General features: G+C 49.0%; 1 protein-coding gene across 4 annotated transcripts in view; it reads left to right on the top strand.

The window, feature by feature from the left end:
* Positions 1 to 3,679, top strand: part of EPHB2 (EPH receptor B2) — a 129,261-nt gene extending 125,582 nt beyond the window's left edge. For 2 of the 4 annotated variants that reach the window (XM_037380956.1, XM_037380954.1), the window contains exon 16: positions 2,383 to 2,687. In XM_037380956.1, coding sequence (XP_037236853.1) covers positions 2,383 to 2,491 — 109 coding nt within the window. In that variant the 3' untranslated portion in view covers positions 2,492 to 2,687. Of the gene's footprint in view, positions 1 to 2,382 lie in introns of all 4 variants that reach the window. The other 2 variants (XM_037380953.1, XM_037380955.1) reach the window with 2 other exon arrangements.
* Positions 3,680 to 12,979: the final 9,300 nt, after the last annotated feature.

Below are 12,979 nucleotides of genomic sequence, written 5' to 3'. Positions count from 1 at the left end.
ATCCCTTGGGGCTAGCTGGAGCTTTGATGCCTCTGGTGAAAGATTTGTGGTTGGTTGCAGTTAGTTTTAGAAACCCTGCCTAAGAAAGTGGCAAGCATTAAAGCCATCTGTAAGTGCTGTGGTGCTCTCTGCCTGGTAACCAGGAAGGTTTTTTTCTATTTGGTGCCTAATTCCAGAGTTTCAGTGTACCGATGAAACAGAACCCGTTCACGCAACAGCCCAACTACATTTTTTAATTTTTTTTTGGCTTTTTTTGTTCTTATTTGCTTCCATTTTGCTGAAATTCAGCTGGCAATTCTGGTTATTTCAGTACATCTGTTTTAGAACCCCAGGGCCCTGGGGATGATTTTGGCACACTAAAGGCTGTGTTCATACAACAGAAGAGGGTTCATAAATTCTGAAGGTTAGCAAGGAAGAACTTGGACCAAATTGGGACATCACACCCGCACCACAACCCAACCCCTGCAGGTGGTCCAGCTAGTGAAATCTGTTTTTTCATGGACATGCTCAGTGTCCCTTAAGTGCCACCTCTCCCAGTTCCTTAGCCCAGCCCTCACAATGTCTTCCAAGTCCTTGCCAGGTGCCTTCATCAGACACAAGGGTATCCTCAGCTCATGTCTCCACCAGTTTTGGCCAACCTCCCTCCCACATTCCTCCATGCTTGGCTGGCCATAATAATGGAGAAAAGGACACTCAAGTCCTTTTCCTTGGGAAGTCATGCTGCAACATGAAAACATGAACATCTTGAAACCACGTTCTAATGGTCAGTAGTCTCTGTAGAAGTAGATGGTCATGTAAGTGGAGTTGCTGTTTTCTTCAAATTTGGCTAGCCAGCAAAATGTAAATGTTTGCTGAAAACTGATTCAGTTCATCAAATCCACATGGTTTCAACACTGACCTTCTGGAAAGGTCTCTCACTGGTGTGTCTGCAGGCTGGACCACCTGGCCCACCAAATGGTCTGTGTGCAGGGCAGAAAGCTTGGGAAGCACTGGGCTGTGCACGGCCACTGCCTTACTCTGGGTTACAGACATCGGTGAAGACTTCGGGCTTTATTTCCAATCAGAACAAAAGCCAAAGTCAAAGTGCCAAACTCATCCAAGGAGGAAAATTCCCTAGCTCAGCACGTTTGGCTGCGGCGGAGGAGGGAATGGAAACCCTTTGGAAGAAGAGCTGTCCCTGTGAAGGATGCTGTCCTGGTTGCCAGCCGCGTGCTGTGCTAGCAGGGTTCCAGTTTGGCTGAGCAGCAGCAGAGGTGTGTCTGGGACGTTCACCCTCACACCAGTCTCCCAGGGCATGGGAGACCCCAGTGGTGGTCTCCAGTTGGCTACCACCAAGCAGAATGCGTACATCTGTGGCATAGCCCCGTGCCCAGCTTTCCTTCTTCATACTCCTGTTGTTTGACCAAAGAAGCAAGGTCTAAAGCAAACTCTGAAGCAAACATACAGGCTCATGTGCCACTCGTGCTAGATGACTTTTTCCACCTTTCCATGGAGCTCCTATTTGCCCTTCTTTGCCCAGTGACTTCCACTCTAAAAAGAAAAGGTTTTTGCCACACTTCCTCGTAAGTCTGTTCCTAACCCTCTAGGAAGGAGAAAAGGCAACTGAAAATCCTTAGAGGGAGGTATGGGTCGTGTCCCATGAATGCCATCCGTTCCCTGACCAGGAGAATTCATGACTGAGATTTATCCAAGAGCGAGATGAGTAGCAAACTCAGCTGGAGTGATCACAGATAGGACCAGCGCAGGGTCACCCTCATGCTCTTGGCATGACCTTTGTTTTTCCCAGATGCCTACTAGCTATAAAAAAATAGAAGCAGTGCAAAAATTACATCGCCCTCATACATATCCTTGCAAAGAGGATAAAGAGCAAAAGTTAATCACTTCGTGGCCTCATCAGATCAAAGGAAAAGTAGCAAGGACAGCCAACATCTGCATAGGGGGAGCGAGGTGCACACTGGTGAGGGTATAGCACATCCCGTTCGTACGTCTCCAGGGACGGAAAAAATGGGTTACTGTGTCACGAAATAAGAGAGAGGATCCAAACGTGCCAAGAGAGAATGAAAATGGTACAAGGGTAGAATACCTAAGGCTAACTCACCCACAAGCAGTGAGCAGAGCCTGTGGTGGTTGGTTTCACGCTCTCTGTTGGGGTTCAGGTGCTCTGGGGGTGCTGTGGTAGGCAGCAAGTGCAAAGATGAGGAGGATGAGCTGGGAAGAGTCAAAGAGGAGGAGTAGAGGTTTCACCAGGTTTGCAGGCATTTGCTGCAGAATAAATCTGCAGAAACTTCAGCTCCTGGTACACCACACGCTTACCTGTGATCTTGTTCTGCTGTGAGAAAAATGTCTTTTGATGCTTATGTGTTGTTTCTTTTCCTCCCAAAGGGACATTCTGCGAGTTGGGGTCACTTTAGCAGGACACCAGAAGAAAATTCTGAACAGTATCCAGGTGATGAGAGCACAGATGAACCAAATTCAGTCTGTGGAGGTTTGATAGCTACGTGTCCTCCTCTTCCTCGAGGCCCTGCTCCCCTTTGCCCCTGTATGTTCAAGCTCCAGTTCTTGAGTGTTCTGCGTGGACCAGAGACAGACAGCTGCTCTGAGGATCATGGCAACAGGAAGAAACGCCCTGTCATCAGCAACAAGAAGTCACCAAGAGCTTCTAGAATTTAAGCAATGGAAAAAGGGAACAAAAAAAAGACAACTATTTTGAAAAAAAAAACAAAAACAAACACAAAAACAAAAAACCTATGAAATATTTTTAAATAATAATAAAGCAATTGCATTCTTGAAAAGGGCTCCAAGACCAATGGGAGTCTCCAAAGGAAGAGAAGAGCAGCTTCATCTGTTTCCTCTTGCACAAGGCTGCTGCAGCTGGGCGCAGGCACCTCTGGAGCAATGAGACTTTTTCAAGAAGATGAATGCAACGAAAGGTCACGAGAAGCACTTCTCTTTCTCACGTGGGATGGCAGCTCTGGGAATGGCCTGCAGCCAGCAGTCCTTCCCAACAGCCACTGTTAGGAAATGAAAGGGGAGAGAGAGCTGAAGCTCTTTGGTGCTGTGGAACCAAGTGCATCTCAGAAATTGATGGACTTCTTCAAAAGCTGAAGACTTTTTTTTTTAAAAAAAAAAACCACAAATAAACTGAGACTAGAAGAGGCTGTTTCCGACAAATGAGAAGGAATCTGTAACGCTTGGGGGGGTGGGTGGGGATGGGGAAAACCAATCCTTTTTACATCTCTTATTTTCTCTTGTCATGGAACAGTTTTGTGAGTGACAGTTTCCTAAGGGTCTGTCCATCCACCCTCCAGTGGCATCATTGTCTCATACATATCACATGCACAAGACTTTTAGTGATGTCCTCACTAGATGCCAATGATCTTTTCCCAGAAGACTTCCCAAGTACAGTATGTAGTAGTTTTTATTACAAATGCTGACATGTACCTTTATTTTTCAGTTGTCATTGTTGGGGAGATTTGTCCTTTTACCTTGTTTTGTTAACACCAGTTTGTGAGTTTGGGGTTGGAAATTTTTGGTTGGGTTGGTTTGGTTTTTTTTAATGAAAAAAAGAAATGACATCGCCAAGCATCATATCATTCAAGAACTTAAATCCCTTCCCTGTGGAAGGATAAAATTGCAGCTTATTGACAATATGCTGGGAGAAAAAATTTTTTTATGTGCACATTTCCTCCCATTTGCTTGTTTCTTATTTTGCAATTGGTCATCACCCGACAGATGTGTTTCAAAATGTGAAATGACCAAGATGAAATGACCACCTTCTCGATTCAGGGTGGCTGGTGCAGGGGTGAGCAGCACCACCGAGGGTTTGGAAGTGGGGGGTGGCGGTTTGCAGGGGGGGAAGGGAGAGATGGGGAGGGCAGCTGGATGGTGGGAGGGGATGGTGGCCCTGCAGCTGGCTGTCAGAGTCCTTTGGATGTGTCTGACTGCTGAGAAAGGTGCATGGTTGGTGCATGGACCATAGGAAGGCAGGGTAAGCCTGGTCCCCTTAAGAGGAGCTTGCGGCATGTGGTTGCTTGAGTCTGACTTGTGCTCGCTGCCAGGTTGTGGGTGGTTCACTGTAGTAACTCAACTCTGTGGATGTGCTCTGTGCCCTTCGGGGACCCGGTGCCTTCGTTAGACGATGCACTGGGGGCTCTGAGGCAGCTTCAGCCTCAGCCGGTCGCCTCAAGGAGAGCCTGAGATGGCAAAGGCAAAACCGCTGATCGCTCAGGTCTCCAGAGGCAAAATGCTGTGGTTGGAGCTGAATGGTCAATCGATGGATTTATAAATAACTGAAATAAATACCTTAGTTACTGACCAGGTCTTTGGTACATGTAAATACCACCAAGCAAGCACAGCGGGGTATGAATGAGGATCGGGCTTGTTCTCCCTGTTCAGCACCATCTGGCATCCTTTGAAACATGCCTACCACTGCCCACCGTCCTCGGGCCACCCGTGGCATATTTCCACGTGCGTGGCTCTGGCCAGCAGAACCGGCATTTACCAGCCCTTGGCTGCCATTGCCATGTCGTTCATAGGGTTCTCCACTAATTTGCAGCAGCACGAGGTGTGGAAGGCATGTTCATGGGGAGCTGGTTTGCTGTATTTTCCAGAAGCTGAATCCAAGAGGAGGCGTGTCTGCTGTGGATGAAGCTCCCAAGCTGTCTAGACCTCTGTGGCCAGACACCATCTCCCTAGACTGCTTGTAAAATATGAGGCCATTTATAAAATACTTAGCATTTGCCACTTCCAGACCCGACAATGAAAGCAGCAGACCGTTCCCTCCAAGCGAGAGTTACTTTGCTCTCGCATCGTCCCAGTGTTCGGTGCACAGCTTAAGCAGCAGGGGCCTTACCCAGAGGAATTTTCCCTCCCGCCCCTATTCATCTGAAATCTCTAGTGTGGTATTGTATTTTCGTTTGTTTACAGCATTGCCTTGTCCTTGCATCTGAAAGTGCATCCGTAGTCACGTAGCAGGTGTGTGCTGGGACCACGGGGACGTGTTCTGTGCTCGGCGTCCACAGCGCATCCCCTCCGACAGCAGTGCCGTTGCCCTGCATCTCTTTCAAATGGCAGAATATGATGTCAAGTGAGGAAGGGTGTAGAGACGTAGGTGAGGAGACCGAGGCATATTGTATGCAGGTGGTGCCTGGACATCATCGTCCATCTGTCCTATATCCAGCCTGCTTTAGCCTCTGTTTCTAGTGAAGGGATGCTTTTCATGCCTTTGCACTTTAAAAGCACTGCTCCTGATCAGGAAATGGGCTCAGCTTTGAAAGAACAGCATGCAAAAATCGATGGCAGCAACTAAACCACACGAAGTGCTTGCAGAGGGCACACAGAGAAACAAGAAGCTTCTCCGTGGTCCCTGACCTGCAAGAAGCATGGAGCAGCGGTGAGGACTGCTCATGCGGTGCGCCGCTGTCTCACATCGGAGCTGCTGCATTTGAGCAAGGAACAGTTGACAGTCTTTCCCAAAGGCGTGTCTGAAGCTGTTTGGTGGCCGTCCAGGGTGAGGGAAGTGTGGTGCTGTGCCAACTTGTGTAGCCACAGCCAAGCGGCTCCTTTATGTACAAGAGAGCTTTGCAAGGAGAGCTGTCTGTCCAGAAAACTCACCAGCAAATTCCTATGGGGCAGCCATGTGGAAGGAGCACATGATGCCCTTCAGTTGTCCTGCCCAGACAATTCTTGAGTGTTGTCTGCCATCCCTCACGTTCCTGCAGACACTAGGGAGGAGCAGTGGCCAGGCAGCATCCCCTTTAGCACCAGTCGTTATTAGACAGGGCTTGGAAGGGCACTTCAGGTCTTCATTTGGCAGCATTTTGTCTTAATGCACTGAATGGCCTCACTGGTACCATTAATCTACGTACCAGACCCAACCCACTGTGAAGGATGGGACCATACCAAGCTCGGTGCCACGACTCGCCAAAGCCGAGGCAGCTGCTTGCAGGATAGAGAAGGCATATCCTTGTCTCCTGACCAAAAATCACAAGGTGTTGGCTCTAAAAATAACACGTTCCCGTCTGTTTATACCAGGCATGGCTGGGACATCTGTCTGTATTTGTCTGTGTAAGACTAATGGAGAACTGGACCTAAAATAGAAGTGATCCATAAAATACTGCGATGTTCTGCATCCCTCAGGCTCTCCTGGGAGCACGAGGAACCGAGTTCCTGCAAAGTACTTGGGTTGTAAATGCCTCTGGAGCATGCTCCAGTGGAGGGCAGTCACTGAAGTGACTTTAACATATTTATTTCATGGGTATCAAGTGTACTGCTATGAAATACGAGTCTAATGGCAAAATTCAGCTTCACAGGGAGAACATGTAACAAGGGTAAAAGGCACTTGCTAACACTGACACTGTGAAATACTGTTGTGCATGTGCATGTGTGCATGTGTGAATACTTAACAAAAATTACCACAATGAGTTTTTTCAGGCAGCTTGTTGCAATTTTCACATTTCCCCTCCACCTTTCGAGCTACCTCCCAGACCTACCCTTCTCCTCTGTTTCCCACTGCCATCTGCTGCTGAGGGTCACCTGTGGCAGCTGGTAGGAGAGCTGAGCAGGATCCGAGGTTGAAAATACTAAGTTGGTGGGCCAGTGCTAACTTCAAATCATGGAGACAGAGTGGAGAAAGCAAAACATATGTGGATAGTAGAAAGGTAAAATATATTTAGTGGGTCATTTTCTACCTTTGCCACCAGCCCTTTACCTGGAATTAACAGCACAGGGATGTGCCAGGCGAAAGGGAAAGCAAATTTGTAATACACAGCACTGCCACGAGCAACCGCTTGCCCTTGCTGGCTGTGGGGAAACAGAAAACAGAAACATGGCACTATGAGCTGTGCGTCCCTTCCCCAAGTTATCTTGTGCCCTCCCCAGCCAAATCTCAGAACTCCCTTCCATTAACTTAATGGAGATTTGTGGTTTTCAGCAGCTGAGGAGCTGCTGGCTGCAGTCTGGCTTCTCTCCATAGCATCCTCACCATCAAGCAAGCTTTCAATGGCAGTAATCCATGCACAGGGCTTCCATCGATCCGGGTCAATGTGGCTGTCACAGGGTTTACCAGTTATGCAGTGTTAATGTAGTATTCTAATTCAAATGTAGAGTTTCATCCCACAACTGCATGCCAGTCATTTTATAGCGGAGTCATCTGTTAGCATCGCTGGACCGGTAGGTACCGGTGTTAGCAAGAAGAGAGCCATGTGCAGGGAAGTGTGTAAGATAGTACCCCGTGCAAGGCTGGGGAGCAAGTAATGCTACGTCTGCGTGTAGCTCTGCTTTGGAAAGTTTGCCATGAAGGGACTGCTGGCCAGCAGCGACAGCAAGATCCTGCTTCCTACATGGGGTGCTTAAGCACCCCCCGGTGCAGAGTTGCCCCCTGGGCTGGCATGTCGTGAGCTAAGGAGAGAGGATGCGCTACCCGTGTGAGGTGCTGGCATCCTAATAACGCTTCTCCTGCAGGCCTTGAAGTTGTTCTTGGAGTTGGTGTTAAAGGAAAGGTTCTTTTCCAGTAACCATCACACAGGCTGTAGATTAGCAGAGGCTTGTAGAGAAAAACCTCTTCGTGGGTTTGAGCAGTTGAGAAAACTCGTTATATTTTCCAGGCTGATTTATACGAAATCTGGAGTCAGGGCTTGAACTCTGCTGCATCGTTAACAGTTGTATCCTCTGATGATGTAATAAATCTGTGGCTGCCTTGGATGTATGAATCCAGAGTCTCTGGAAGTATCCCTGTTGTCTGGTTTGTTTTAGTGGAGTCTATTTTTTTAATGTATTTCATCTTCCTTCCTGTGTGTCTAACTTGAGGCTGATTTAATGTAGGTCTTTCTCCATCTTGGAAAATTTTACATATTTACAAGTTGTTCACTTACAGCGTTCAGCATTTCCTCCTTCAAAGTTAGATGAACAAGTAAAGTAGCACCAAATGCATTTTGATATTCTGCTGGCAGTTATCTGATGCCATTAAAGGCAGCCTAAAAATTATCTTCTTTGCTGCGTTCCCCTCCTTTTACACTGCAACCTCTTAGTGAACTGGTTTCAACTCTGGGACCGATAGTCCTTTTCATCGATCAGTGAAGCCAAATGACGTGTCCTCGGGGTTGCATGACCTAAGCTGTACCTGCTTGCGGTCGGCACAACCCTGCTCTGTCCTGGAACTCGTTCGAGGCTGGAGCACTGGTCCCAGCTGCTCATCTTGTTGGTTCTGCCACTGACTGTCTCACAAGCAATTCCTACCAAAAAAAAAATCTCTTCTGTATTACTGATTTCATCTTGTCATTGCTGAGAGCTGCTAGAATCCTCCTACTATGCAGAATGTACATGATTTTTTTATCTTCAGTCACATTTTGGACGTATCTTTAGATTTCTCCACCATGCCTTTGCTTCTTGTAACTCTTAAGCGCGTCCCAGATGCAGGACACAACTTTGGTCTGTGCTTGCTTCAATATGTGTTGCAATCTCCCATCCCTGCGCTCCGCAAATATTTCCTGCAATTTACCTTATTGCTCTCTCTCTTTAATTCCTGCCAGCTCCACTGACAAATTTGCAGAAATTTGGGACTGGAAGCAAGAAGTCCTCTCTCCCCACAAATCTTTGTTTGTCTTAATCTGCATTCTCTGCTGTCTTGCAGTTGAGTCAGCAGTTTCAATTCTGCAAGAAATTTCTCTGCAGCCATGTGCTTTGTCGGCGTGCCGCTTCTGTAGCACTGCCTGACCGCTGCCTTGCTTCGCTCCAGGCACAGGCTGTGCGATATTCATAGTGCCCGATGGCTGTTCCTGCAAACACGCCACCAGACTTGACCTCATTTGTGCCTCATTTTCTTGCAGGAACTCCGTTTTGCCTTCATGAAGAAAAAGAACAACAAATATTCGGTTGGTCCTTTTCCAGTTTTCTTTCGTTCCAGTAAATTTCAGGAATGTTTCAGTTGCTCCAATTGTACTTTCTACTTCTACCTCTAAGGTCAGCCTTTGGTTTCTGTGCAGATGTCGTGCTGCATCCTTAACAGCTGTGTTAGCAAGAACTGATGGAAGGGATTCGAGGAGGGCTAGGGGGAAGCGTGTGGCTCTAACCTGAGGTTGGAGCTGACAGTCCTATCGCCCTTCTCCTCACATTGCCTTTCTCCTGCACTTCCAGCTCCCTGGCTCCAGTTTGTGAGGAGCGAGCTGGTTCCTGAGCCCAAGAGATGGAACCAGTGCCTGGCAGGCATGGTGGGCACGAGCCTGAGATGGATGGTGTAGCAAATCCACACCCTTCCCTGGCCTTTGCTAGTGGAGAATAAAGGTGCAGAGCCTGATTGCTAACAAATATTAGTATTCAGTAGCCTTCACACGGGAATGTTGTGCTGAGCCAGTAAATCTCTGATGTGCTGGCTTCTCAAATGCTGGCGATGCTTTTGTTCTCCTTGGCTCAAAAGGGATGCACGGAAACTAAGGAAAATACAGAAACAGGCCTCAGGAACAGACAGAAGTCTTTGGGAAGTAGATAAGATAAACAGCTTTTGATTCTTGGTCTGGCAGAGGTAAGCTATGATGGTAAAAGATTTCACGCTGTTAGATCAGGGAAGATGTGAGTAAGGTGAAAAAGCAGCCGCTGCTATTTCTCACAATAAAAGTCCTAAGGCAGGTGAAGCAGAATATCCTTTGGCACGAAACACAGCGCTTGAAGGGTGATATCATGCTGGTGCATGTTAATGCCAAGCATTAGATGGATTCAAAAGATGACTGGACAAATTTGAGAAAGAATAATCTCCTCAACAGAAAAATACCTCTTCCAGTTTTTCTGGGTCAGGGATGCCTGAGGGTATGGGGTGTATAACAGCATTCCTACAGCGCTTCTTTCACACCGATGTATTCTTGGGACTGACACATTTTAAATCTCTTACAAGCCCAAGCAGTCTTTATTGAGCATCATTGATTTTCCATTCTTCACTCTTCCTGGTGAAGGATTTCTGTGTGGTGCCAGAGGAACCCTGTGCACAGAAGGGGCTGCTGGGGTGAGGAGAGGTCCCTTTCCTTCTTCCCTTGCTCTGCCATGCTTTGGTCTCGGACAGCGAGACCGTGGCCCCTCTGCGTTGGGGGTTGGCTCAGCCTGTGTGAGCAGTCGCTGCTGGTTTTGCTTGGATATCTGATCGTTAGTCCAAATGGACCCATGAGAGCTGCCTCAAGGGTGAAAATGCAAGAAAGGAGCTTGGGACAGGCTTCCAAGATGGGCCAAGAGGTCTCAGTGCGATGGAGTGACTCAGGGCTGGGCTGGGTGCATGCAGTGACATCCCAGAGGCACCCCAGGGCGAGCATTGAGTGATGGGGGCTCCAGGACAAGGTACAGACAGGTACTGAGTGCAAGGTCCAGCTGTGAGTGCTGGCCCAGCTCTGAAGCTGGCTTTGTTTTTTACCTCCTGAGGACAGCTTAGATCCAGACAAAGAAAGCCCTCTTTCGCTGAGGCTACCCAGCTGGCAGAAGTGAAAAGCTGTTTGAGACGGGCAGTGATTCACTTCCCTCTGCAGAGCAGCCCAGGAACATGGGGGAAGGGCCTGTCTGGAGCAGTCCTGGCCCCCTGCAGACCCTTGTAAGCCACAGGAGATCCATGAAGAGCACAACCTTTGGTGTGCTCGTGCTTCTTGCTTGGCCCCCTCTGGGCTCTGATCTCCAGTAGGGGCTGGAAGGGAGAGGACCGGTGTATTCCTAGCTGATGATTTTATAAGCTCTCAGATGGTTCTTTTTTCCCCCAGAAAATCCCAGCTCCTGTGGTTATGGTCCCAGGAGCACAGGGGTCATAGGAGAACCCAGTTTTCCTGTAGGACAGCCCAACCCTCATGTGAGGGAACTGAAGTGGCAGGGCTATGGGTTTCATGCTGGCCAGCCCAGCCTCTAGTGACCATTGTACCTGTTCCCACCATACCCGAGCCCCTAGCAGTCTGCAAAGCACATGTCCTGGAGACAAGCCAAGGCTTTCCACAGGACTGAGGTACAGAGAAATAAAGACTGGGAGCCACAAAGAAGTCAGGGTACAATTCCTGTTTAAACAGCTGAGTTCAAATTGGAGGAGTTCCCAAGGTGCTGCGGTGCTTCTGGAGTAAGAACTTCCTCAGGGTCATGCAGTCAGGTTGTGGTTGGGTCCCTCAGGCCAGTAGAAGCACTGCCCATCTTGCCTTTAAGCTCCAGAGTTTTCCTTCAAGCTGTTGAACAGTGGAAAGAAGTGAGACCCCCCCCCAGTTCACCCTGCCCAGGGTCAGCTGTGTGCAGAGTGGACAGACAAGTCTGGTCACCCCTGTCCCATCAAACAGAAGATCTGCACAGTGAAAAAGCTGGCTTGAGCAGGGGTGGAAGGAAAGACTCCCTGGAGAGTGGAGTTGGAAAGACCAGGCGTGATCTTGGGCTCTCAGACAGCTGCAGTTTGTGGGTGCCGTGACATGCACACCTTCTGCAAGGAGAGCAAGCCCTGCCACACACATCTCCAATGTGCCAGGCTGTGGTCCTTGTCCTAGATCATCCAGATTCTCCTGCTGAGGTGCTGGCTTCACTTCCTCCCTCTTCGTAATGGCCCTCCTGAAGCAAGACCACACACTGTAGCTTACCCCTTGCCATCCTGCTGGAGCTGGAGGGGGAGAAATCAGGGACTGGGGGGTTGCATCTGTTCCTTCACTCGTGGATCCAAGCGTAGACCCCTGCATCAGTGGGCATTCTGTCGGATGCCCTCCTCCAGTGACTTCTCCATCCGCTTTTCAGCCTGTCATCCTTGCACCTTTTTATTTTTTATTGCTTGCCCTCTGTCATCAGCTGTTTGTTCTCTGCATTGTTCCTTTGCCCTCTGTCCCTTTGCCAGTATTGAAGGGCTGGATGGTTTGTTCAGGTTTGAGCCATTGCCAGGGATTCCCATCATTGGAGCTGGCTCAGCACATCTCTGCAGGGAAGCTGTTAGCTACTTTTCTTCCCATGAAAAAAATATCCCCCCTCTGCCTACCTGTCTTCCTCCTTTTTTCCTCCCTGGAAGCATCAGCCACTTCCCATCCCAGATCTTCCTGGATAAAGAAGTAGAAGGTTGTACAAAAGCAGGGCAGGTGTGTCAGGATCCTTGGGCAATTTTCTCATGGAATAGTTCAGGGAAAAGGGTCCAACCCTGCCTCTTACCCGCAGCTAAATGAGCGTGCCTGTCCACCTGAGGATGTAAATTCTGTTCCCAGGTCTGCTTCGGAAAGGCTTTACCAGCCTGGTGTCGCTCCCTGCCATGCCCTCGGTTTTGGATGGGCTGTGAGGCCAAATTTTAAGTTTTGTGGGAGCGTTCAAGTGGTTGAAGCCAGAGCCAAGCAGCAGCAGTTCCTGCTGGAGAAATGAGCCAGGTGTTTCGAAGAGCTGTGATCCCCCCTCGCTTAGCCGAGCTCTGGGCTGAGAGGTGGTGGGGTGCAGCACGCAAGTGAGTTACAACTAGGAGCTCAAAGACCTCCGGTCAGCTGGAGCAGAGATACACTTCCCTCTGCAGCCCCAGGTGCCATGTCTCGGTGAGCTTCTGAGAAACTGCAGAGCCAACATAGCCGTCCACGTCTCCATTTTTTAAGAGTCCCTGCAGCGAAGATCTTTTCCTAGCTCAGAGGCTAAAGCCAGGTCAGCAGCACAAGGGAGAAAGCAAGAAGGTCCTGAAGGGAGGGAAACCTTATGCTGAGGTCTGAAAGGTGAGGTGGCAGAAAGGTGGCATGGAAGAGTGTGGTTGGGCACCGTGGCCACAAATCCTCTTGCCTGTCATGGTGCTGGGTTACTGTGGTTTGCTGATGTGGCTCCTCCAAGGTGCGAAGCCATCAGCCTTGGCTGGAAGGTCCTGGAGGAGCTGCCTGTGTTGTAGGCAAGGTTTGCAGAGAGCAGATTTTGCTGGGCTCTGACCTCCTTGTCACGGCGTTGGAAGGAGCTGGCGGTGGAGGGGGGAGGGGAATGACGTGTATCCTTCGACTGCCCAAAGACAAGTGTCTGTAGTCAATGCACCATCCCGTCA

The sequence above is a fragment of the Falco rusticolus genome, chromosome 3, assembly GCF_015220075.1.
Source record: "Falco rusticolus isolate bFalRus1 chromosome 3, bFalRus1.pri, whole genome shotgun sequence".
Classification (NCBI taxonomy): Eukaryota; Metazoa; Chordata; class Aves; order Falconiformes; family Falconidae; genus Falco; species Falco rusticolus.
The sequence above is the reverse complement of the archived record's forward strand: the minus strand, read 5'-3'. Positions and strand labels throughout refer to the sequence as shown.